Below are 23,980 nucleotides of genomic sequence, written 5' to 3'. Positions count from 1 at the left end.
TAACAGGCTGTTGCGAGTTGCGTTACTAGTTCTGTGCGCACGTGAATTGAGCGAGGCGGTGAGGGGTGGGAAAAAGGGGGATGGATCGACATACGATCTCATTCTTAGCCTCAGGGCCCGACCATAGACTAGAGATAGACTGCGCGGTTTTGCGGGGTAGTGTCGGCCACTAACAATAAGCTAAAAATAATCTGTGCATCGATTAATCGAGTCGAAAAAAATAGTCGAACACGACTCGATCGAATCGGTAAGAATTAATCGATTGTTTCATATTTTTTTTTAAATTGTGTACGTAAAACCAAAATTTCGTAAATTTCATTATGTAGTCGTAATAACGGAAAAGTTTTTTGATAATCCATAGTTTCGTTCAAAATGTTTTTCAATTTTAGGTGAAAATATACATTTATCATTCCCTTATTACATCAAATAGGCAGTTAGTAAGTAAGACAATGATAATAATTGATACTTTAATCACATAAATTGATATTGTATTGTGTTCTTCATAGGCATAAAAAACAAAAACAGATTGTGAGAAAAATGATCGAGTTTGAAAAAAAACCGATTATACTCGATAATTCGGGAACAAATAATCGATTATTTAGCCCTGCAGGAGTCCTCTCTCTGTCGCACCGTCAAAAGAGTGGAGAGCATCGCGGGGAAAAGATAAGGCAAGCGAGGAGATATACTTGTATAAGCCTATGTGTTTCCTCCGCCAAGTCACCGATAAAAGTGCGTGGAAATGCTCGCAGCTGCTGTTCTCTCTGTCTTGTCACGGTTTCAGCTCGGTACACAGAGCGCGCAGTCTATTTCTATAAGTCTATGGGCTCGACACAATGCGGGAAAATATGAAATAGATATAAAAATGATCGGATTGTAACGCTCTGTCCACAAGTTACGATAATCCGATAGTCATTTCTTGTCTCATTACACTGTGCAGATTGGACTGAACTTCATTACGGAAATTATTGTTTCGGGTTTGCTATCAAACACATTTCTGTATTTTGTATATATTACATAAATTTGCACTATATTTGCTTCAGCAAATTAATACAGCCCACTGATTCTTGAAAATTCTCAATCATTCATTATAATTCATACACCGTAGAGACTAGACATTCCACGTTTATGTTTATATTCGAATATTATCTCGTGTTTAGTCAAATTTTGCGGAGTTAAAATCACGCAAAGTAGCTACTTGCTGTGGTCTCATTTTTAAAATTATCCTACATATTACACCCGTACATACGACGCACGCGCTTCTCACACAAGAAATGTTCGTGATAGATCACGTGGCAAAGATTACAGTAAAACTTGAGCATAGTTTACTTGAAACACTGATCTTAATGATCTTGTCGATTGCATATTATTTGAAGTTCGCAAATTTAACTCTGTAAGCTACAACTGCAGGTTTATCATTTGAGAATAATTAATAATAATTATTACCACACTTTTGGTATTCTAGATAAGTGAACGGTTTCATCAACGTACAACACGCTGAAACTCAATTTTAAAATTGGTAAACTTTTTCTAATAATTTCTAAACTGCAGGACCAAGAATATCCATATTCGCAGATGTGTCTTGGACTGTACTGAACGCGATCATGTATTCGGACACAGAAATATAAATCCCCACTAGTAAGCCAATCAAGCTGGCTGCATAAACGTTACGTTGCAGTATTATGCATGTTGCTAGGCAGAGCCCAAAGTACGTTGAGTATCGCGCGATGTTTTCTGTCTTCTTGCGCCCTAAAAGATCAGAATCTGAAACAGATAGTCATTGGTTCGATTAAACTTGTTTTCCCACTGCAGATCGATAGATCATAACCACTGCCTATGAAAATTATCTGACTCACCAACGCAAATGTTGTCTTTTTTACGGTGTCCCTCAATGCACTTTATGCACATATCTGGACCATCGCCAGTACAACCATCGCAAGCTTTATCACAATCTGGAAGCAAGCATATCGAAGTGAATTTTCAATAAAACAGTAACATCATTCTACAGCTAATTTGAAAGTTAAAATTGCACAAAGTTGAAGTTAGCAAACAAAATATTTTTTCTAAACATTAATTGTTACGCTAACGTTACTAACTTCAACCTCGTAAAATTGCCAACGGTTTGACTTCTTTGCACTAATTTTTACCTAAACAATCAAAAGATCCCTCCTTATTCACGCAGAATTTATTTCCCACACAAGCTTTTTTGCCACTGACGAGACATTCATTGATATCAATGCATCCTTTTTCCTCAATCATTTCCCAGCCTTGATTACATTTCTGGCAAGCCTTGGGCCCTCCTTCGGTGCAATTCCCATCGCATGCTAAATGACACTTAGTGCATAAAAACTTGACTTCGTCTCTGTAAGATTCAAAGTAGCCAGGCGAGCATTGTTCACATGTGGTCCCAAAGTAGCCTTCGTCACAAGTGCACTGGCCATTTCCCTTTCTGGTACCAGCTCCCTTGCATTTCCCATTGTTGTTGCAAATGTTGTCGGGATACCCTTCGCATGGCAGGCATTCTGGGCCAAAATGCTTGTCTGGACAGCAGTGTTGAAGTAAATCAATACATAGGTAGGTATGCAGGTCCTTGGAGTCCTGGTGGTTGAACCACCAGTCCTCAACGTCCGACTCTGTTTCCTCTGCTAGCAAATGACATTGATCGGCCCCTCTGTCATTTACCTTGCACAGATTTTCTTGGATCTCGACAAGTCGCACTTCACTTTTGGCATACGATCGCAGCTTCTCTTCTTCCCAGGCCGTATCCCCACCTTCAAACTTTCCACGAGCAGTCTTTTGCATGCCCTAAAACCAATGTCAGAAGAGATTATCGTTGTTTTTTTTTTTTTTGTACTAATGTGTATTTTGAAAAAAAAAAACGCAGAAACGTGTACTCACGTGTGTGAAAGATTCGACGAGAGCCCTGCATGCCGCACATGGCGGCAGTTTGACAGCTCTCAATTGTTCCTTAGTTTGTTTCAATTGTTCTTTAGTTTGACGGACCTGACCTTTGCTTGTTTTTGCTCTCTCTTCATTTTGCGACGCGGTTCCGTCGACGTGATTCAACATAAGGACAATAAGCGTAAGGCATGCGAAACTAGTTACATCTATTTTCCGTAAAAGCATACTTGTAGATTAATTAATTGTCAGTAATATCACTGAAGCTTTGGTACAATTCTTTCCAAAGACCTTACCGCGTCGTAGATATTTACGATTCACCGTTTGTAAGAGTGGAATGTAATGAAATTGTTATAATTTGTCAGCGTGTACAAGTACATGTGTCGACGGTCTTGACGCATGGAAGACAGCTTGGCACGGCTCCGCCATGTTTTTGTTAGATTCGATAGCCTTCTCGCCATATCTGGTAAATATTTTCACGCCACATAAGACTGTTTACACTAATTAGAGAGCACTATGTCTGATTAGCGCATTTTGACACTAATGTCGAGAGTTAAGAAAAGCTTAAGAGCATTGAGAAGACATTCTAGATCTTTCATAAACGCGCTGCATCAGTGAGGTTTGAGATTTTCAAATCGGATTAATACTAGAGTTTTTTTCGACTATCAGCCTTGATTGAGAGTTGTCCAATTTGCGAACATACACCTAGCACAGGGAATAGGGATACGAATGCCTCGTTCTACACCTTACCGAAGCTGCATTTCATCATTTCAGATTTTATTCTCTACCTTTCTTTGGTCTCTTTATTAAGCAAAATGACCAAGGCAAGTATCAAAATAAATTCTAGTAAGATTTTGAAGTGCATCACGGACAAGGTCGACTGATCGTTTTGAGTGCGAAAAGTACGAAAACTTACGAGCAGAAAGTTTTTTCATTGCTGTTACGTTAATCTGAAAATTCACACGTCAAATAGTGTTGACGAATCAGAAAAATTCCTTTTACCTCCTGGCACTTTCGTTGGTCGAGTGATGTATCTAACTGGAGTTGGATGGAAAGACGTGCAGGTAAATTTTGTCCGCTTCGTCTATAGTTGAACAGAGACTAGCAGTTAATACTTTGAGTACTGTTTTCCCTGTTATCATCACTTCCAATTCAAGATTTTCCCTTGATCTCTCTCTTGACAATGAAATACAACCCTCGGCGGCTCTATTACAATTTACCGCAGGACCATCGAAAGGCATCGCGGAGCCTGAAAATAAGATCGGGATAACGTCTACGTTTACATGATGTTCTTTATTCTGGTGTCACTATATCGATGTAGCTAATCCAACATCAAAAATGCCTGTAGACGATGCTGAGTACCTGATACCTTCTTTAGATTATAACGTTTCGTATACACGCATTGTTGATACCGGTTCAACTGAGTCGAGAACAGCAAGAACCGGAATAAGAACGAAGTGTAACGTAATTAATGACGAATGAATCGGTACATAAAAAAATCACATTTATTTCCTCTTTATTATATAATATATATATATATATATGTGTGTGTGTGTGTGTGTGTGCACATTTACACACTATATACGTATATATATATACACATATGTTTATAATATATATAAATATATATATATATATACACACATATATATATGTGTTTAAAAGTACCACTGAATAGAATTTATAGTTTCAGAATTAAAACGAAAAGTAAGTATAGTGCTCGAACACTGTAACTTAAACAAGACAAGTTTTCTTAGATCTGATACATATACTTTTGTAGTATTATGTATTTTACTTAAAAATATTGAAATTCACTTATCAATCAATCAATCAATCAATAATTATAACGATACATTTAAATGATTGATATGGGATTAAACCATGAGAATATTAATTGATGGAGAACATGGTAAGGGGGGCCGCACCATTTTTCACTTTCTCCTAAGTTCTACAATCAAGTCTAGTTATAAACAAAAATAAAATATATATCATAAATGTAATATTCACTTCAGATATTATTCTTATTGATCTCATTCTTCAATACTCGGTTTTTATTTTGCTTTCTATTTCTTCTTGTTTTTAAACACGTTTTGTGGATGTACGAAAATTTTTGTTTCATCTTCACTTGGTTCGCCTCATATTAATTTAGTATGATTCTTGAGGTCTTGCTGCCTTTGCAGCCTACGGTCTTCCCATTAGAAAGAAAAATTGTTACCGAATTCGGGCGTTGCCTTCACGTTTTGCTTTCAACAATTTCGTTTTATCGATGTTAAAAAAATTATTTATCAATTAACGATTCATGCCTTCTAGACATGGTATGAATATTTACAATTTCTAGGACTCCCTAAATAGGTACACAAGTAGAACGAATTCTATGATTGCATCAATTCATGTGTTACCATTAAAAAATTCGCCATACGTACGGTTGAATTGAAAATCGTTCAACCTCACGTAACAAACCCAAATGGGCACAATTTCCACACAGAACATTACAGGCTAATTTTTGTGAGATACATCAGTTCCGAAATATACAATCTTACGATTATTTGTAACGGAAAGTTTCGAAAACCACTAAACAAAATGAAATTAAAATAAGTTAAAAGAATGTTTTCTCATTGTGTCTGTAATAGCCAATGCGGTTGGATTTATTAAATATATATAGCTATACAATGCGTGATAACGATACCGTTTCAGTCCTGCCAGCAAAATCAGAGTTTCTGATTAGTTTCAAAAACTGACCTCTGTTCTCCTTTCACATTTACCGAAATTTATGTGTTTTAAAAATATCAGAGATATGTCAATAAAGTTGAATCGATCCGAAATTTCGTTGAAATGTTCTTTTTTTTTAAATCTTCTTGATATCGTGTAATAATACGCAAACAAATAGTTTGGCAAAATATTTCGTACTCTTCATACTTTTTTCATTATACAAATTTGTAAAATTTATCAAACTTCGTGAATAATCAAATTACCGTTTTCTTTTTCTTTTTTATTGACGATATATCATACAAATTTTCAAAACGAGGGGTAGGTTACACACGTGTCATGATGAAAGCTAGGGTTATCTTGCGAAAGATGTTTAAATCACACGCTCTCCTTCGTTCTTTTTATATCTTCAGCATCACAATACTCTCGTCATGTGAGTCGCGACCTTAGCGTATCTATGAAACGACACAACCCTTACTTATCTTCTACAGCCATCTGCATATTTCGCCTCCCTTCTCTCTTTATTTTTCTATTTCTATATATCGCTTCTATTTATCACACTGTAGTATCATGAAATTGTTCCGTCTACCTCGTTACTTGTTTGTTGCTAGCTTCGCATATCAGTTAGATACCGAATGGGTGTTGTTACGCGAGCTGAGTATGATCTTATATGTGTGTATGTGTGTGTGTGCCTGTGACTGCAATGTCGAATGTTTTTCATATACCATCTGCAGATATTACTTCTTGTGAATAGAGCGGTCCTTTGAGCGATTAGGTAGCAATTGGTTTGCTCACGAGAAATTCTCGGTTCCGGTATCCGTCTTGAATTTCTTCTGAGGAGAATTAGCTTGAGGACGTGCGTCTGCGATTGGCCTTTTAAGTTGAGGATTACTCTTAACTGCAGTGGTTGGATCTGAACAATCGATAAACAAAATTCAACATGTAGGTGCTTAATTACTCAACATTGAACAGTTAGGGCGTATGAGTAAAAATGATTCCGAAACGGCCGATTAAAGTATTTACCTTGCAGCCACCTGACTTGCGTCGCTGGTCCATACCCCTTATCATTGCGCGCAGCTATTCTAAATATAATCGCTGGTTTAGTCGTCGTATCGACGTGAGCAGCACTCAGCGAACTGTTAGGTACGGAACAGGCATTAGTAGGGCCGCAATAGACTCTGATGAATGCAAGCTGTGTAGGTGTTGTAGCAACAGTGGTGGCTTCTCCAGCGCTGTTTGAAACAGCACTGGCACTTCTCACTGCCAAGTAAACTGAGTACTCGAGTATCGGCCCCAAGTTACTTGGCGGTGGTTCCCAAGATAGCTGAGCTCCTTCCGCAGACTTTGATATTTTTATGGCGCTAGGCGCACCCGGAAAACCAGGCAGACAAGTCTTGAATGCGGACACCTGAAACCAAGAACAAAATAACACACTTTAGATGAGTGCAAGAATAATCGGGTTTGATAAAACCTGAGCTTGCAATGGATTACATACATTAACAAAAAATCACAACTAGAAGACGTTTACCTCACTCCAACCACTTTGACCACAGCTATTCACAGCAGCAACTCTAAACTTGTATGCGGTGCCAGGTTCAAGGAAGATTTTTGTACGTCCTTTAAATACATCCGCTGGCAGGGGTTGGGATGTATTTAGGGGCTCATCCCCAGGCAAATAGTAATGCTGGACTGTAAAAGTTGTTCCCTTTATCACTCCGACATCATACCAGTCGGCATCCTTCTTTTCTTCTTCAGTCTGGAAACGTAACTAAAAAAACTTAATACTTCCTAACCTTACTGGATTTTAAAAATCAATGTTATATCTTCTCTAGGGATTACCATTTCAGCTTTGACTTTGACTGCTTGTCCAGCAGAGCCTAACGCTGCAGTAGCCAAAGTAGTAAGAGCAGTCGAGTCACCACTTGTAGGTGTAGCATCCTTTTCATCTTTGGGTTCATTTTTCAAAATTGCCACTGGTACTGGCCTCTTAACAGTTGGGGCAATGCCATTTGTTGTAACATTTGTGGCGGTAGATGGTTTTGTAGCAATTGGCGAAGGCTCAGACACTGCATCATCTTCGTCTTCATTCATTGGTTCGTCCTGTGGCTCTTGTGGCTCCGATTTTGGTAAAATTGTGGGAGCGGCGGTCGTTGGGGAAGGAATAGGAGCCTTGGATGCCACTGAAAATTCCGATTCAGTTTCCATTGGCTCATCCTTTGCCTTGATATTTTCTGGTGATAAAGGATTCTCCAAATTTAATCTAAGTGATTCACTTTCAGGTTCGTCATCCACTTTTTTCCGATCAATGTCATCCTGGGATGTCTGCGAATCCTGAGATGTTGCGTCATCTACAGCAGGCTGTGAATCCGCTTGCGAAACATTGTCTGAATCCGACTGATCTACCGACATACTGATAGCTTCAAGCTGATGTTGTTCATTGCTAATGTCTTTTCCAGAATTTTGTTCGTCTTGAGAATTGTCAGCTTCCCCTTCTGATTCAAGAATTTTTTCATCTAAAGGCAGGCTTATGTCTTCTGTTTTCATATTTATATCCTCAGCTGGTAGGTTAGCCTCAGTTTCTGCACTTTCGTTTGGTAACTGTTCCTGTTGTTCACTATTCTCCTCAGACTCCTCAGTTCCCTCAAGTTTTATCTGAGCTTCCGGATTTTCTGAATTCGTTGTTTCATCCAGTTCTGTTGAAAGAGGTTCTGCAGAAGTTGGTGGAGTCTTTGAAGTTTCAGTGTCCAGTTGTGGATCCTTACTACTATCTTCAGGTTCAGCTTCTTGAAGCCGTAGCTTTACGTCGGCTGTAACAGAATCCGTATGCTGTTCAGCTTCATTGGAATCATTTTCGGGGTGTGGTTCGGTGGGCTCATTCGTTTCAGGTTCATTTTCTGTTGCTGCTGTTTCTTCTTCTTCTCCTCCCCCCTCTCCATCTTCCATTAAATCATCAGCAGGACCATCAACTTGGGGGATAATAAAGTTCCCATCGTTGTCAACTTGTAGTGGCTCCCCAGACCCAAGTTGTGACGCTAAAACAGCTGCTTCATTCCCGTTACAACTGTCCCCCTTGCCATCTACCGCTCCAGTCTCATCTGCAGATACCATGAACGATAAACCTCCAGAGGATTCTTGAACAGGATCAATCAATCCAGCCTCTGCGGCTAGAGCTGCTAGCGCAGCATCAGTCGTTGCTGGACCATCAGATGTTGAAGCTACAATTTGAAAGGCCATTATTCTACAATATCTGTTTAGAATAGATGAGAATCTCAAAAAGAAAAAGAGAGTGCTTCAAACTCAGTTGACAGTACAGTCTGAGCCCTCTTGTCCAATTCATAGTAAATTTTTAATTACCCAGCGAGGCTGATGGTTGTTTTTGTGAGGGTACAAAAATCATTTTGCTCGTATCGATGATTTCTGATGTTCCAGCAGTGGTCACAATCGAGCTGCTGCTGGGCATCAGAGTGACAGTTTTGGTACCAATGCCGCTGGACATTTGCAACGTTACAGGTTTACCAGAAACGGTAACAGCCTCCTGAAATGAAATGATTGCAATGTCTGCAACGCATAGAAGCTGAAGCTGCTTCAACCTAGAGACTACGTACTAAATATCAGGTACAATACTCACTGGTGTTTTTTGCATTTGCGGAACTGCGACAATTTGATTTTTCGTTGGATTGAAGAGTGTCTGTTGATTTCCCTTTGTAGCAATTGTAACAGTCTTTGGTACTCCCCCTTGGCCAGGTACCGTTATGGTGATAGGCTTCCCAGCAGTCCCACCACCCATGGCACCAGATGATACAACAATCATTTTAACACCTTGCTGATTGGTTACATGATTTGTCGCTGATAAAGGAAGTACGTTAACTGGTGTGCTTAGGTTTCCAGGTTGGCCAGAGCCGGCCTGAGAGGTTGTAACAGCCTGAACAGCTCTCAGACCTGAGCCAGTGGTGACGACAATAATCTGATTGGTTCTGCCAACCAGCCCGCCATTCCCGCCAGGTTTTGTAATCATGATAGTCTGTTTTCCGGAAATACTTTGTCCTTTGCTCATTGCTACTAAATTCGAAGTTTTTACTGTCGTGAGAACCTTCGAGCCAGCCACAGTGTTGGGATTAACCAATCTAAGAATTGTTGGTCCCTGATTAAGAGGCTTTGATCCTGCCGTTTGCACGGTTTTTCCTTGAATTAAACTAACTTTTGGTACTGCCGCGACCATTCCCTGTCCGGCTTTGAGGAGGTGAACAATTTGTGGCTGCCCAGTTATGTTTTGTCCCGGTTTTTGGAGGATTATCTGTTTGCTCTGCTGTGGTGAGGCAGTCCTTAATACCGTTGCTCCTGGTGCAGCAAATCGTATTTGCTGACCAGGCTGCATGTTTTTCATTCTAATGGTGTTGCCAGGTTGTGGAAGTATTTGCACATTGTTCATGCTGATCTTTTGCGTTGCGGCAGCTGCAGCAGCTAAAGCTTGTATGCCGGACATTGCGGTGGTCGGAGATTGACTGGCAGAAGTTGTGCCAGGTGAGGCACCCTGATCCGTTGTGGGAGTTACAGTTGTAACAAGCGGTGAACGAATGCGGATAAGATTCCCAGTGACTCTTGGAGTCATTGGACTTCCTTGTTTTGCCATAACTGGAGTTTGGATTGTCTTTTGCCCCGGACTTTGTTGCACAGCCGTTTGAATTCGTACAGGTGCCTGGGATGGTGCTTGCTGCCGGACGATTGGTGGAGTGGAAGGAACTGGCGTGACCACTGGCGGTATCTGTGGAGATGATACAGTAGCAGGTGCCGGAACGGCTGCCGCAACCGGAACAGGAGCAGCTGTAGGCGCGCTAACAGGAGCTGCAGCTGCTGGGAAAGTACCCGTTGTTGGTGGCATATCATATTTCTGTATTTGCAAGATGTAGTATTGAGCAGAAGGTGTGGCGGCCCAACTAACTTCTAGGGACTGAGTCGAAGCTCGAACCAATTGCACTCTGGACGGAGATGGTGGTTTCTTAACTTCCAAGTACCACAAATCTTTACAGCATACCTGAACAAGATTTGTCAATGGTAAGAAAATTCGTCATTAAGACACATTGTCCTTGGATAATTAATAAAAACTAACCCTAACCTGGTTGTTCCAAGCTTTGCGATATCCGTCTCTACCCGACCAAACGTATAGACGACTATGGACCGCGACAGCACAATGGCCCGCTCTGGCTCTCGGCACATTTTCTTCCAGTGAATCAACGGTCAATTGTTCCCACGTTAATGTTTCTACAAACAATTTAATTGTCGGTTGGGTAAGTAATAATCGAGATAAGAGTATTAGTGTTCAGTAAGAAAAATATACTTTGATTGCACCTAAGTTCTACTTTCCAAATAACACCCCAAGGTACTCACCTAAATTTAGGCATGCCAATGTGCTTGTGCATTTCCATTCCTTCTCGTGGGTTGCTACCTTGACGTCGTCAACGACCAGTGGTACCCAACCACCAAAGACATACATTCGATGCCCGATCAAAGTAGCAGTATGCAGAGAACGAGGTAGTGGCGTCGGCCCGTGGACTAATGGCTTGTTCCAAGTCATTGTGTCTATGTCCAAAAACCACAGATCCCCCAGTCTGCACCCGCTCATTCCCCCATATATAACTAGACATGATTTCCCAGTTGTGCGATCTGCGTAAGCTACACCAGTGTGCGATTCTCTTGGCGGCGGTGAGTTTCCATGAGTTTGTGGTACATCCCATGCTGTTACACCATTGCCAAGTAACTCCAGAGTATACAGGTCATTCAAATATCTTGGAATATTATTCTTAGGATCATCACTGTCGTTTGCCAATCCTCCAAATAAGAATATTCTGTTGCCGATCAGTGTGAAGCTGTGACCCAGTCGCGGGCATGGTGGTTGTTCCTGTTTAGGTGGTTTTGGTTTCAATCGCTTCCACTCCCATCTACTAGCCTGGAGCTCATATAATTCGTTGGAATACTTTCCATATTCTACCATACCACCGAATACCAAAATTCGGGTCCCATCCACCACGAACCCATAGGCAGCACAACCGGGAGGTATATCTCCCTTTGTCGATGGAACAAACCATTGGTTTGTTGCTGGAATGAATTTAGAAAAGTGAGTTTACTTTTAATTAACAGGGAAATATTTGGTGGAGGTTAAAATGCATTTCATCAAAATTTTCTTATCTTTATGCGACTTACATAACGTTCTTTTATATTTATGTCAGTTTTTTAAGCCTCCGATACTGTAATTCTATCCACACCATGGGGTGCTGAGTGATCTGAATATAAACGCCTAGTTACTGTTAGCGTAACTGATGATTGTAAGAATGGATACAAAAATGACGTTTTTCAATAAAAATCGAATGATGTACTTTATATACCAAGAGCTTAGAGGTTATGTTTATGTTGATTCTAAAAGCCGGTACAGGCATCTATCTATTCGGACCACAAAATACGCTATATTAACTGCAAAAAAATTTGTACAACTCCTACTAGAGTTGAATAAATATTTTTGCATCAGTAGCGGCTACGAAGCTCAGGAAAAAACAATTTTTTGACGCAGATCGCTGTTTGACTGAAGTAACGACCGCGTGCAGTCGACTCCTTGGAACCTTGACCATGATATAAGTGATATGTATATGTGCGTGTACCTGTACCACGGTCTGTACATGTGGGTGTCAAAGATGGTGCTCAATTCGGTATCTCAAGTCAGATTACGAGATAGCGTACCGGGGTGGGAAACGCGCGAGTGTGTCGTGTGGATATTGACGTCTGCGCATAGTAACGCGCGGGGAGTGGAATCCGAACTCTGAAAAGCTATGGAAACGCGTCGCGTGGACGGCTGGGTAATGTTTGATGGGACCATAGTGGGGGGTGTTGGAGAAAAATGGCGGCTCCCGCGCGTATAAACATGAAAAATGTCAGATGATCCCGCGCAGAGTCGGGAGCACAGCTATCGGGGAAAAAACATGACGATTATCGAGACGTTTGTTGTATGGCAGAAGAACGCGTTAGTTTTGAACAAAGGAACCGAGAACTGTGACGGTATACGGGGATGAGTGCGGCCGGCGACCGTCTTGTCAACGAATGCCGCCATTTTGGCTTCTGGCTTCGCGCTACTTCTACCAAAGCTTGTTAAAAATTTCACCTGTATTGAATACGTGGAGTTCGTCAACAATTCCCTCGTTACCACCGCCGAAGACAACCATGAGGTCTTTAAGAGCGACCGCCCGATGCCCATGTCTCGGTCTTGGCTGAGGCCCGGTCGGATTTGTGATTCGTTTCCACTTTAACATGGGTGCCGCCATGACGACCGCCCGATCACATCATTTTTTCAGACCAGGACCGTACAGTATCCCAGACGGGACATCACTATATTTTTACACTGATAATATTTACTGGCTCGAAACCAGGCTAGTTATATATTTGTTCCAATGATAAAATCAGTGAATCAGTCGACTGACACCCAACTTTTCACTTACACTGAAAAATAAACTCATTGCGCGTATATTTTCGATGCTGTTTGCCGACGAGGTTATCTAAAGACTTGGCTGCTTTTCTTTTACAAGTTTCTGACACAAACCAACAGAAAGCAGTACGATTGGTCTGTTCCGTTAGATTCGACCAATGAAACCATTTGGTGTCGATTCGTGTCAGGAAATTGACGTAAAAGGAAAGCAGCTCATAGGGTGAAATATGCACTGAGTAATGTGTTGAGAGCGACAAAACCATTAAATCAACTTTTATTTGGTTATGAAAATTTTATTTTCGATCCCACACTTCTAACTTTGCTAGAGGCGCGCACAAGAACGGTAATTAAATATTCACCGGAGATAATTTTTCTATATTGGAGAAAATGTTGAAATTAACCGCTGCTTAATCGGCAGTCTGACGGTACACACAAACGATACTTCCACCATAGCGTGTAAACTTGCGTCGGTACCCTTTTGCAGGATGACAACCTTACGATGCTAACTTCCCGATTATTTGAGGTGTGTTCCTAAACTATGGACTTTCGGACCCCTGGTATCGTTCGCTAATCGTTTTTACCGCTCGCTTGCACTTGTCCAATATACGTTCACGATATAACATACCGTCGACGAAAGAGTCTTTCAGCGACAGTTTTTTATTTTGTCCGTTTACGTACCCTGAGAGAATTCACTAAGGCGTTTATGGATGTACTTTTTAGAATATTATACCTAGGGTTACGCCACTGGCACTAAACCATACCTATAATTCAGTAGCTGTTCGTGCGTTACGCCAATGCGGTAGATGCAAGAATTCTTGCAGCGGCTATGTGGCGGTAATTCGTTACTTATGTATTCGAATATTCATAGCACCATTTTCAGTGTACTTTATTCATAGTCAGTTCTGTAAGTATGGCCGCATTAGGTATCACGGAAGATCAAAAAGAATAGGTACGTAATCTTAGTGGATTTGAGCCAAGACTGGCCAAGATATTGAGGATACAGGCGCTAACGACCTGAGATTTTTGTTTTAGAATATCGTAGTAAAATTTTTTGAACCGTGTCACAACAGTTTGCTTTTAATTTGGCTCCCTTAATTCCACCACAATTATAAGAATAAGTATGATTTTTTTTTTCAAGTGACTAAACGGATTTACATACTTATGAACAATTAATTGTTCAAAGATCCCAGATTCCAAAGAAATCACTTACAATTAGCTGCATATGACAGAACCTAGTTGGAAAAGACTGCGTTGAGCAGACATGTGCCACACGACTTCTGCAATGTTGTTACCACTCTCAGTTGCAATATAGCAACTGTTTGAACTTGAAAAGAAAACTAATCATAACTCTTTACATCAATTAATGTTCTAATCAGAATTTTTCGCCAATTATAAGAAATATTTTTTTATACAAATTTAGATTTATTACTTAAAAGTATATGATGTCGTAACTGCAACGACCCATTGTTTACTGATTAGTGACAGTATCTAAAACTTAAACAATACCTTCATACATATATTTTTATACAATCACTACAAATAAATGCACCTTGAAGGCTGAATTATTTTAATGTGTAAAGCAGTAGCATCTTATCGGAATTGCAAGGGACTTATCCTCAGTCCAATAGTTTCTTTTCCAACCAGAGCTACCTCGCAGACTGTGCAGATAGTTTCTTTGAATTGAGGTTGATAGCTGGCCCCACAAAGTGAGCATTTGATTTCGGGTTTGCCTCTATAAATTGGAGTGTAAGTACCCGCACATAGAGTAAATGGATTGTGCTCGTCGTATAACAGCTGGTGTTCATCGACTGGATTTTTGTCACATGCCTAAATGAGAAAACGAAAATCAATACAAATGTAAGTTCAAGAATTCTGCTTGATCGCAAAAAGTCAGAGCGAACGTTACCTGTAGTATTTTCCTAGCTTGCTGTGCAACCTCTGCCCTTGGACCAAGTTCCAATAATCTTCTAGCAAATGAAGCTGCAGTTTTATAATTCTTTAGTTTGAAGAACATATTTACAGCCGTTCGTAGAGTTAGAATTTGATGAACAGGCTGCAAATTGCAGTGTGTAAAGTAAGCAGCCATCTCGCATAGTCGTTTCTGTTCTGCCAAAGTGCTTTTGGGTAAAGTTTTTCTAGTAGTTTCCATTTTGAGACCAAGAATATACTCTCTACAGATTTGTATTAGCTGTTGAGATTCTGCAATATCTTGTCTTGTATCAACAACCAGAAGTGGAACACTGAGCAAAATGTGTTGTAGTTTTTCAACTGCTTCAGTGAATTTTCCACCTGTGGTCAACTGGTAGCAGACTTGTAATCTCTGCACAAGATCAGTCAATCTCAAGCCAACAGCTGGTAAGCCGTTTTTGACGTTCGCCTCTTTCCAATTTCTTTGTGGATAGCCGTAAAGTGATGGTATACTGGGAAGGCTTGAGTATGAGGTGCGTGCTCGTGCAAATGTACTCAAAAATATTGACTCATAAGCTTGAAACTCGACGACTCCAACTTGATCGTGTAGTAATCTGAAGGCAGATTCAAAGGAACCAGCTAAGATGTGGTCAGATACCAGCTGAGAATTATTGACCCAGTGTTGGGTTGGGGGAATTCCTTTTGTTGGTGGAGAATAGTAGCCGTCTTCAGAAGATGGTGTCGCTGCCTCTAATTCTGGTGGCAATTCTAGATCTTCATCGCCAACGTCCCAGCCAGCCCCTTCTTCGGTATCGCCTACAATTTCCGTATCTCCACCCTCTTCGTCATCCATGCCCAACTCGTCGTCATTACCCCATCCTTCAACCGGCCCAGAGTCATCTTCTGGTGCCAGAGCAGCGGCTACTTGAGTCTTACCACGAGACATCATTGCACCCTCGAAGAAACCTTTGGAAACTGTCAATAATGGCCAATTGTTCTCAGCTTGTTGAGTAGGAATTGGAGGCTGGAGATATACTGCTCCCCGTTCGAGGTCCTCCAATTCTTCTTTCATTGATTCATACTGCAAGTCGTCCTCCTCACTAGCGATTCCGTGAATTTTTTCTGTTACATACGCGAGTGACGTCTGACCAGAGTTCTGAAACGTTGAATAAGATTATTACATGAAACCATAATTAATCTGAGTAACACTGATTTCATACTGTCATATGAACTTTACCAACCTTCAATATTTTTGCTCTTTCATAAATATCTCCCAAAAGTAAACTTCCTTGGTATTGACCAGAAACATCTTTCCTAATTTCTGCTATTTTTGTCATCTTTCTTAATTTGTCCAAATTCCCAGTAATCAAGTACAAAAATGCAAGCTTTTCGAAGTTCTTTGTTCTCTGGTAACACATCTCTACAACCTGATGATTGCCCTGAAGTAGAGCTGCTTGAGCTAAGCTTTCCCAACAACTCTTCTGATCCAAAGTTCTTGCCGCCTCTAGGGCGACCTCAATGTTACCGCACTCCAAGGCAAGTCCAAATCTGGTTTTCTCATCTTTCACAAAGTGGAGAGCAACTTCTGGATACCCTTTCTGCTGTAGATAGGCGATTATCGATTGACCAACCAAATTCGCTGTACGAACCATGTGCAAGACTTCTTCGTACTTTCTGTTTATCAATGCTAATTTAAATTTGTACTCTGTGGGGTCGATATTCAATATTCTCGGCCTGCATTCGCGATCTAGACAAAATACTTGGTTTCCTTTTACGCGAGTAACGTAGATTGGTAAGTCTAGAGTACGAATAATTCCGTGATCGCCATTGTTAATAGCGTATTTTATGTGATTACTCGTAGTATAAATAAATATTCCAGAGTCATCCCAGGAACCAGATTTCACTCTGGTATTCTCGTGAATCGAACATATTGATTCCAAACGACGATTACAGATGTTCACCGTGTGCTTAGCTAATAGTGCAACATGTGACATATCGTTTGACCATACGACGTAACGACACTTCGAGATCTTCACTTCTGCTAGTGTTCTCTTCTGTTGAACATCAAAGAGTATGACTTGTTCAGCGTCCCTTAACAAGAGCATCCCCGTTCCAGCATAAAAAATCTCGTCGCAATTTGGAATTTGCACCTTTTTTGTCACCTCGTTTTTGAGGTTTTTAATCACCAACTGAAAATTTAAGAAATTATTTGTCATTTCTGCTGCTGGAAATTACATTCATACGTAATCCAATTCTTGAGACTGCTATAATCAGACGAGAAATATGAAAAAAAAAATCAAGTCAAAATTGGGACTCACAGAATACCCCCTATCCAGGACTGCAAATCTGTTTCTTGCTACCCATATCGCTGTCACGCCTGAGGCTCTCTTAGCATCGGGGTCGCTATTGGAGTCACCATCCTTAGGAATCATGTACAAGTCATAAGTACTGTTTTCAACGTTCAGCGCAGACCTCGTACAGATCAGAACAGCATTTTCAGCCTGGTTGTAGGACATACTGTAAGCCGGCACCTTGCCACCCCCACGGATCTGCATTACCGAGCTATCCTTCGATGTGTTGAAATCTAATTTCCTAAGAAAACGGTCTTTGACATAGAACAACAGATTGCCGTAGACGGCATAAGCCGGACGCTCTCTTTCGAGCTTGAAAATAGTCATTCCGGAATCATGTCCAGCCGCGAATAAGTTGAGAGTTGGGTGCGCGGCCAGAACCCAAAATCGTTCATGTTCTCTCCTGAAGGTGTGAAGGCAGGCTCGCTTGGTCATGTCCCAGACCCGAATACTCTTGTCTTCGGAGTTTGACAGAATCAATTCTTGCCGCGGATGGAAGAGTACACAAGATACGTTGTAGTAGTGGCCTCTGCAAGTGTCGACTTCCCAAGCTTTGGCATCATTCATTCGCCACATTTTAATTTGACGATCATCCGCCCCTGAAGCGATTAGCGGTAAGGTCGGGTGAAAGCATGCCCAGTTTACGCCGCGATCGTGCCCCTCAAGGACATGTTTTACAACGGCATCAGCTTGCCCAAACAAATCTGTCGCTCCAGGGTTCTTCAAATGATCTTCTAGCCCGCCCGGTCCCGGGGCTACGCTTTTCTTACGCAATCCGGAAATGTCCCAGACTCTTACCGTCTGGTCGAGAGATGCCGAGACGATAATGTCCTCCGAAGGGTGGAATTGCGCACACATCACATAGTGGTTATGACCTGTTAATACGCATATACACGTTCTACTCTGCCAATTCCAAATCCGTATCGTCTGGTCGTCAGATGCGCTGAGAATCCATGGATATTCATGATGGAACATTGTTGTTCTTATGTAATCGAGGTGACCCAAGAGGGTGAATATGCAGCGGCGCTGTTTGTAGTTCCATACTTTGATCTTGTAGTCATCACCACCTGAGACGAACAGTGGTTGCTGATTGTGGAAGCAGATACCTCGGACTGGACCGTCGTGCTCGTCGAACTTATCCAGCAGGGTGCACATGCGGTAGTCCCAGAGTTGGATAATGCCATTATGTAAACTAGAACATGAAAAATTGGTACGAAATACCTTTTACAAAATCATCCCCAGACCAATAAGTTCATTTACAGAAAAAGACAGTAGGTTCAAAATTCTCGAGGCCTAACATTAAACTTTCTACTTTTTACGTTCATCGAAACGCGGTTCCCTAATTCACGCATTTTGCAAAATGAGATGAATTGTTATGTAATTATCGAACCTTTTGTAACAATGTATAATAGTAATTGATGATACAATTCTGCATAAATTCAGCGTACTCAGTGTATCGTGCGATCGGTACGGTCAAATCCGGAAGGAGATTATCAAGTGAGGATACAAATAGACAGACGATACACGATTGACTGTTACTCGCGATTACGAGAGTGGGAATTGGTTCGATCGAGAGCTATATCTCTTCGCCACATAGTTCACAATTATGCCTTCATAATATTCACCTAAAGGCGGTATAGTCAATCAACTACACTTGATCAATTATCAACTTTAACAACATCGCGCAAGGCCTCACCCGTTCTTTTCAAATCATGAGCAGGAGACAGGCCAGTTGGTTACAAAATTGTTCCGACAGGAAAGGTCACAAGCATCCGATCCATATAACATAGCGATAGTGGCTGTAACGCTGCAATATCCTATCTCAATCGTTGGAGTAGGCGTGGTAGCCCGATTGCTCAACGCAGCAGCAGTGGATACAGGAGTTGCTTGGATAATGATTCAAGATCCTAGCGAGCGTATCCTGCTTTTACGCGCAATGGACCGTTCTTAAAAGTTTAGGGAGGGGTGCGGGTGAGATGGATGTTGATCGCGAAAAACGAGCATGGAAAGTATCTTTCAATTTCGGAAATTGAAACGGTGATAAGCGAATTGATCAAAGTAGTCGTAAACTCAGTTCTCGAAACTATTTCAACATCCAATTTTACTAGTCGGGCGGACTACGATATGCTATAATAAATGTATATACCGTCCTTGCCAAAAGGCGTGCCACTTTCTGAGCATCGTAACATCGCACACCTTCATTAAACAACTTTTTCTTCCAATGTTTTTTGTTTTTTTGCAGCGCGACAACGAATTCATGATGTAATTTGGAACGTCTCACGAATGGGTGCAATGCGAGAATAGAAAGTTAATTTTCGGGTATTTTTGTTTTCATTTTCTTTAACTCTTCAAAAGTTGACAATAGCAGAATTCTGCTGCCTCTAAAGATCGATCTTAGTAATCGTTTCTGTGCACGACTATCTTAAGTGTCTAAAAGAGCAAGGCCTTTAAAATTGCTGAGCAGAACACAGTGCATCTCTCTACTGCATCGTGCAAAAATAATTTAAATCGAAGTTATAACGAATTCAATAATTATTTTGCAACCTTTCTACACTGACCGATCATTAAAATTCTCAAGGCTCTGGACCAACTTCAAGGTTTGTCTTTTGCCACGAATTAAAAGAATAGTGCGAGAGAAAGGGAACTCGTCACAGGAGATAATAATTTCAGGTTACACCCACTCAGTGTCGCGGAAAAAGTTTCTTTATACTTGTTGCACAGCGAAATCATGAGGCCGAAAAGAATCGGACGATATGCAGGCAGTCGGTTATAACATCGAGACGTGTCTTTGAACTCGTTCGAAGAGGCAGCTGAAAAACTATTTACTGAGTAGAGTCAACGACTCGTGAAATAATTTACATGACTAGACGCTAAAAAATCTTAGCGGTACTTGTCCTAGGTGTGAAGAGCCGTGCTGGTATAACTACCTAGGTTAAATTTCTTCATCAACGATGCATCAACAAAGTGATCATTCATTATTTCTGATCAAGAATTTATGATGATGAGTGTAAAGAATGATATTCGATAAAAAGGGATAAATCGATTCTTCCTAGTGTCTGTCATTAGCATTAAAACCGCTTTCTTGAAAATGTAAAAGTAAAGTATACGTCTGATGCACGACAATTTGTTAGTGCAGTCGACGCACTGGGTGAGTCAGTGAATATATGGATCAGGATTTTACATTGTTCGGTTTATTCGTCGAGTAACGGCGAAGAAACAAACCGTACCCTCGGGCCATACGAAGGAACCGGGTCAGAGGCTTGACGACAAGAGTTTTCTGGTAAGTATTGTTGGTGGGGTGTTTGCTCGTGATCCTAACGGAGTTTATATAGATTACGTCGTCTCCGACAAGACTGGCAGTCTTTAGGAGTTCTTCGATCGGTGCAGTAGTGTTGATTAGCTTCAACAAGATGTCGGCTATTTGGTACTCCCCTTTGTGCTTAGTAAGTACCAAATTTCTTTGATGTTTATCGCGCCGACGGCCATGACTCTTCTTTCACTTTCCTAATTAATTTTTAATTTCTCACGCAGGTTCTAATATACGTCGGATCAGCGCTCGGTACCTTCCAGTTTCCGTACCCGCAATTTCATGCTCCTCTGTCGCTCACCCCGCATCTCATTTACAGTTCGCCGGTCGGCGGAAATGTTGATTTTGCGGGTTACTCGTACTTCACAAAGGACTTCGCTGGCGGGCAAACCGAAGTCGTTTTTGTCACTGGGCCGGAATCGGATGTCAAAATGAACAATGAAGTCAGTGCTATGCGCGATCAGCTGAGTTCGATGCCATTTATCAAGGCTCCAGCCTCCAACCTTGGCAATACTGAAGATGACAAGAAGGTGAAAGTCGCGGAAATGAACAAAGAAACAACAACGGCCGTGCCACTTGTCCCGGTTGATACGATAGAAACTTCTACGCCCGTCCCGAAGGATGATGCGTTGTCTCCAGTCATGAACCCGACGGAAGGCACGAAGCAAGACCAACCAGATGAGGTGTTCATCCCGGAAAAGGGTGTCGGGTTCCAAGCGCCTTACCCTATCCTGAGACTGCGAGGTTTCAATTCCTATTATCCTCAGTTATCGTCCGGATTCTCTAGCTATGGGCCGTCGAATTACTTTGGATCTCAGTACGAGCCGTTCTACAACCAGTACAGCTCTTACCAGGGTCTCTATAATCCATTGTATCCGACATTTGAGGAATACTACAATCCGCTATTTCCGTCGTTGCATCATAACCCGATCTTCACACCATCGGTGAACAATTACATCTCCGGGGAGTCCGAGGAAAGCATGCCAGAGGATTTGAAAGAAATTCAAGATATGATTCCGTTGAAGGTCGGCCAGAGTTCCGGAACCGGCGAGAAGGTTGAGAGTACTTCGGAGCAGTCTGCCACAAGTGACGTGAGTTCGGGAACAACCGAAGAAGATTCGTCCAAGGATTCAGTCACCGTTACCGATCAAGCAATGTCCGCAAAGCTATCTGAATTACCAACGTCTACTGAGCAGTTGACAGAAAAATCCGCAGAAAGTTCTACAGAGTCGACTACAATCTCCGCGGAAACATCATCGCCTTCAAGCTCGACTGCAACCGAATCTGTGGAACCAACTACTCCCGCGGTTGTTAGCGATTCCATGGCTGTTGCTTGATTAATATAACCATCGGAATTTAAGTTAAATTCACTGTTCAAGGCAGTAGGAGACGGCTTAGATAGCCTTGAGAAGTTCAGATATTTCTTTTTTAGGCAGTCTAACTATGAAATAGCCCTTTCCGTGTCTTAAATGTAACTTATCACATTGACGTGTATATATTGGGATTGAATCGAATAAAAAATTATAATTTACTTTTTTCTTTTGTACATCAAGACTGCCACGTTTGCTTTATTTCGTTGAAAGATTTTCACCCCAGTGCATCCTCTTTCAGTCCGTTGAAGCCAATTTTGGGCGACCTATTTCTAGGGAACGGATTGTTTCAATTTTTCGAGAAGTAGTCTATTGTGTAAACTACAAACCGCCAGTAAGCCATTTCAAATTATTTACTACAGAAAGTAAAAGACACTGTTGGGCAGTCGCTTTCGCGTTCTCCCTAAGTCCCTATTAATGGAGCCATGAGACATGCTAGATAAATAGGTGCGCTAAAATATTTGTCCGATAATAATTCGTTAAGAATTTCCGAGTTATCAATAAATTGTATTCCGAAATGTACTCGCACGACCGTCATCATCATTTTACAATTGTTGATCAATTCTGTTAGAGACACAAATGCGGTCAACTTTCGGAATGTGCCGCTAGTATTCGAAAATTGGTAGCGGAATTAAAAAACACGAATCAGGTGATTCGTAGGTCAGTAAGTAGATTGTTTTTTTTTTTGTATTTAAAGTTTGGTTAAAAATGTGACAGAGTTGTCTTTGAATACGTAAAATTTTGATACTGACAAGGAAAAATTGAATCTGTCTAGTAAACAAAACGGCAATTACTAAGTATTTGTATACAAACCCTAATCGACCGAGCGCTTATTATCTCAAGGAAGGTTAGGGTTTTTAGCATTGTAGGTTATGTCAAAAATTGATGACGTGTCTGTCCGTCTGCTGTGGAATCACTTGAATTACGTAGGCATTGTAAGACACCCGGTCAATTGGTTGGATATTGAATGTTGCGTCTTGAACTGAGACCAACGTTCGGTGACGAATAACATCCAATTTCTTACGTATAGAAATTACTAAGTGAAATTTGCTCTAAGCCCTTGCTATCCGAGAAGACGGCATGTACGTGAAATATATCTCACCTAACAAGGATCCAGGGCCTCTTAGGATGAAAAGACAAGCCCTTGACGCGGGCGGATTTCGTTTCGAACTTTGTCAACATTTCGTAGGTTTTTTCTGGAATTCTATCACAATCGCATTATCGACAGCAAGATACACCTAGCGATACACCTAGACACGTCACTAGCAAACTTGACAGTATGGCTGCTGATGGCTGTTACCCAAGCTGTTACTGACGCCCATAAGCACTGGTCGGTTTACGATCATAGACAAACATGCTCATGCTGCAAAACGATGCGTGCAGAGGCACGCTACCTAGCGGAGTTTCGTAGAACTAGTCAGACCGCATGCTTACACATGCGTTGACTGATATATAGGTATATTCAAATTTCGAGGGTGCATCGCTCTTCAAGAAATTCACAAAAGTTACTCATATCCTGAAAACCGTCAAAAAAAGTGTGGTTTTTCGACACGTCTTACTTATATTTCCATATTTCCTGCATTTCAGGGGCCAAAAAGCGCACAGCTGAGATACTTTGCGCAATTCCAGGAAGAATGAAGAGTGAAATGAACTATCGTAAAACTGTTTTCATGCAATATTAAGGTCGCTAGCTGAGAACTAGAAATTACAATAATTTTGTAAATAAAAGAAGCTGTCACGATCAGCTGGGCGCTCGGCAACACGTTCCTTGGTTCGCATGGTCGCGACAACTCGACGCGAGAGCATTTTTTAACCCACTGAACTATAATTTCAGTGTTTGAATCCTTTCCATTTGTTTGTTTATTTGATTTAGGAACAAAAAAAGGGCGAGTTTGCTCGGTCGGTAAGAGTAGGACTACTACATGACCTTAAGTCCGTAGTTTCTAGTTATGGAGGATTATGGACGCAACTGAAA

At 41.2% G+C, this 23,980-nt stretch overlaps 4 protein-coding genes across 7 annotated transcripts; 1 reads left to right on the top strand and 3 right to left on the bottom strand.

Annotated features, from left to right (window-relative positions):
* Positions 1 to 562: 562 nt before the first annotated feature.
* LOC124305106 (cysteine-rich with EGF-like domain protein 2) lies at positions 563 to 3,533 on the bottom strand. Its single transcript, XM_046764153.1, has 4 exons — positions 2,896 to 3,533; positions 2,145 to 2,802; positions 1,854 to 1,949; positions 563 to 1,761 (listed from the first exon to the last, which is right to left on the bottom strand). Exons 1-4 carry the CDS (start codon positions 3,121 to 3,123, stop codon positions 1,538 to 1,540), a joined length of 1,206 nt encoding a protein of 401 aa, XP_046620109.1. The 5' UTR covers positions 3,124 to 3,533; the 3' UTR covers positions 563 to 1,537.
* Positions 3,534 to 6,141: 2,608 nt separating this feature from the next.
* On the bottom strand, positions 6,142 to 13,561 carry LOC124306454 (host cell factor 1). 4 transcript variants are annotated; one of them, XM_046767205.1, is made up of 10 exons: positions 13,471 to 13,561; positions 12,749 to 13,083; positions 10,987 to 11,694; positions 10,709 to 10,860; positions 9,230 to 10,633; positions 8,956 to 9,136; positions 7,441 to 8,816; positions 7,130 to 7,369; positions 6,625 to 7,009; positions 6,142 to 6,514 (listed from the first exon to the last, which is right to left on the bottom strand). In XM_046767205.1, the coding sequence occupies exons 2-10, from the start codon at positions 12,906 to 12,908 to the stop codon at positions 6,393 to 6,395; spliced, it is 4,728 nt and encodes a 1,575-aa protein (XP_046623161.1). In that variant the 5' UTR covers positions 12,909 to 13,083; positions 13,471 to 13,561; the 3' UTR covers positions 6,142 to 6,392. The 4 variants fall into 4 exon arrangements, with proteins under 4 accessions (XP_046623161.1, XP_046623160.1, XP_046623163.1 ...); XM_046767204.1 differs by having other exon boundaries at positions 13,429 to 13,544; XM_046767207.1 differs by having other exon boundaries at positions 7,130 to 7,357; positions 13,429 to 13,544.
* A 909-nt stretch (positions 13,562 to 14,470) lies between these two features.
* Positions 14,471 to 23,311, bottom strand: LOC124306455 (coatomer subunit alpha). Its single transcript, XM_046767208.1, has 5 exons — positions 23,108 to 23,311; positions 17,296 to 18,520; positions 16,219 to 17,166; positions 14,976 to 16,133; positions 14,471 to 14,896 (listed from the first exon to the last, which is right to left on the bottom strand). Exons 1-5 carry the CDS (start codon positions 23,185 to 23,187, stop codon positions 14,660 to 14,662), a joined length of 3,648 nt encoding a protein of 1,215 aa, XP_046623164.1. The 5' UTR covers positions 23,188 to 23,311; the 3' UTR covers positions 14,471 to 14,659.
* On the top strand, positions 20,665 to 22,166 carry LOC124306456 (uncharacterized). The gene is made up of 2 exons (XM_046767209.1): positions 20,665 to 20,771; positions 20,860 to 22,166. The coding sequence occupies exons 1-2, from the start codon at positions 20,739 to 20,741 to the stop codon at positions 21,970 to 21,972; spliced, it is 1,146 nt and encodes a 381-aa protein (XP_046623165.1). The 5' UTR covers positions 20,665 to 20,738; the 3' UTR covers positions 21,973 to 22,166.
* Positions 23,312 to 23,980: the final 669 nt, after the last annotated feature.

Source organism: Neodiprion virginianus, chromosome 5 (assembly GCF_021901495.1).
Source record: "Neodiprion virginianus isolate iyNeoVirg1 chromosome 5, iyNeoVirg1.1, whole genome shotgun sequence".
Classification (NCBI taxonomy): Eukaryota; Metazoa; Arthropoda; class Insecta; order Hymenoptera; family Diprionidae; genus Neodiprion; species Neodiprion virginianus.
This window is presented reverse-complemented; position numbering and strand designations above follow the sequence as displayed.

Excerpts from the sequence above, each read along its gene's own strand:
- LOC124305106 (XM_046764153.1), bottom strand. The coding sequence starts at position 3,123 with ATGCTTTTACGGAAAATAGATGTAACTAGTTTCGCATGCCTTACGCTT. Across the intron at positions 2,803-2,895 it reads TCGTCGAATCTTTCACACAC|GGCATGCAAAAGACTGCTCG; the intron begins GTGAGTACACGT and ends CATTGGTTTTAG. Across the intron at positions 1,950-2,144 it reads GGGATCTTTTGATTGTTTAG|ATTGTGATAAAGCTTGCGAT; the intron begins GTAAAAATTAGT and ends GCTTGCTTCCAG.
- LOC124306454 (XM_046767205.1), bottom strand. The coding sequence starts at position 12,908 with ATGGCGGCACCCATGTTAAAGTGGAAACGAATCACAAATCCGACCGGG. Across the intron at positions 9,137-9,229 it reads CGCAAATGCAAAAAACACCA|GAGGCTGTTACCGTTTCTGG; the intron begins GTGAGTATTGTA and ends ATTTCATTTCAG. Across the intron at positions 6,515-6,624 it reads GCAAGTCAGGTGGCTGCAAG|ATCCAACCACTGCAGTTAAG; the intron begins GTAAATACTTTA and ends TCGATTGTTCAG.
- LOC124306456 (XM_046767209.1), top strand. The coding sequence starts at position 20,739 with ATGTCGGCTATTTGGTACTCCCCTTTGTGCTTA. Across the intron at positions 20,772-20,859 it reads GGTACTCCCCTTTGTGCTTA|GTTCTAATATACGTCGGATC; the intron begins GTAAGTACCAAA and ends TTTCTCACGCAG.
- LOC124306455 (XM_046767208.1), bottom strand. The coding sequence starts at position 23,187 with ATGTTGACAAAGTTCGAAACGAAATCCGCCCGCGTCAAGGGCTTGTCT. Across the intron at positions 17,167-17,295 it reads TCCTGGATAGGGGGTATTCT|TTGGTGATTAAAAACCTCAA; the intron begins GTGAGTCCCAAT and ends TTAAATTTTCAG. Across the intron at positions 14,897-14,975 it reads AAGCTAGGAAAATACTACAG|GCATGTGACAAAAATCCAGT; the intron begins GTAACGTTCGCT and ends TTTCTCATTTAG.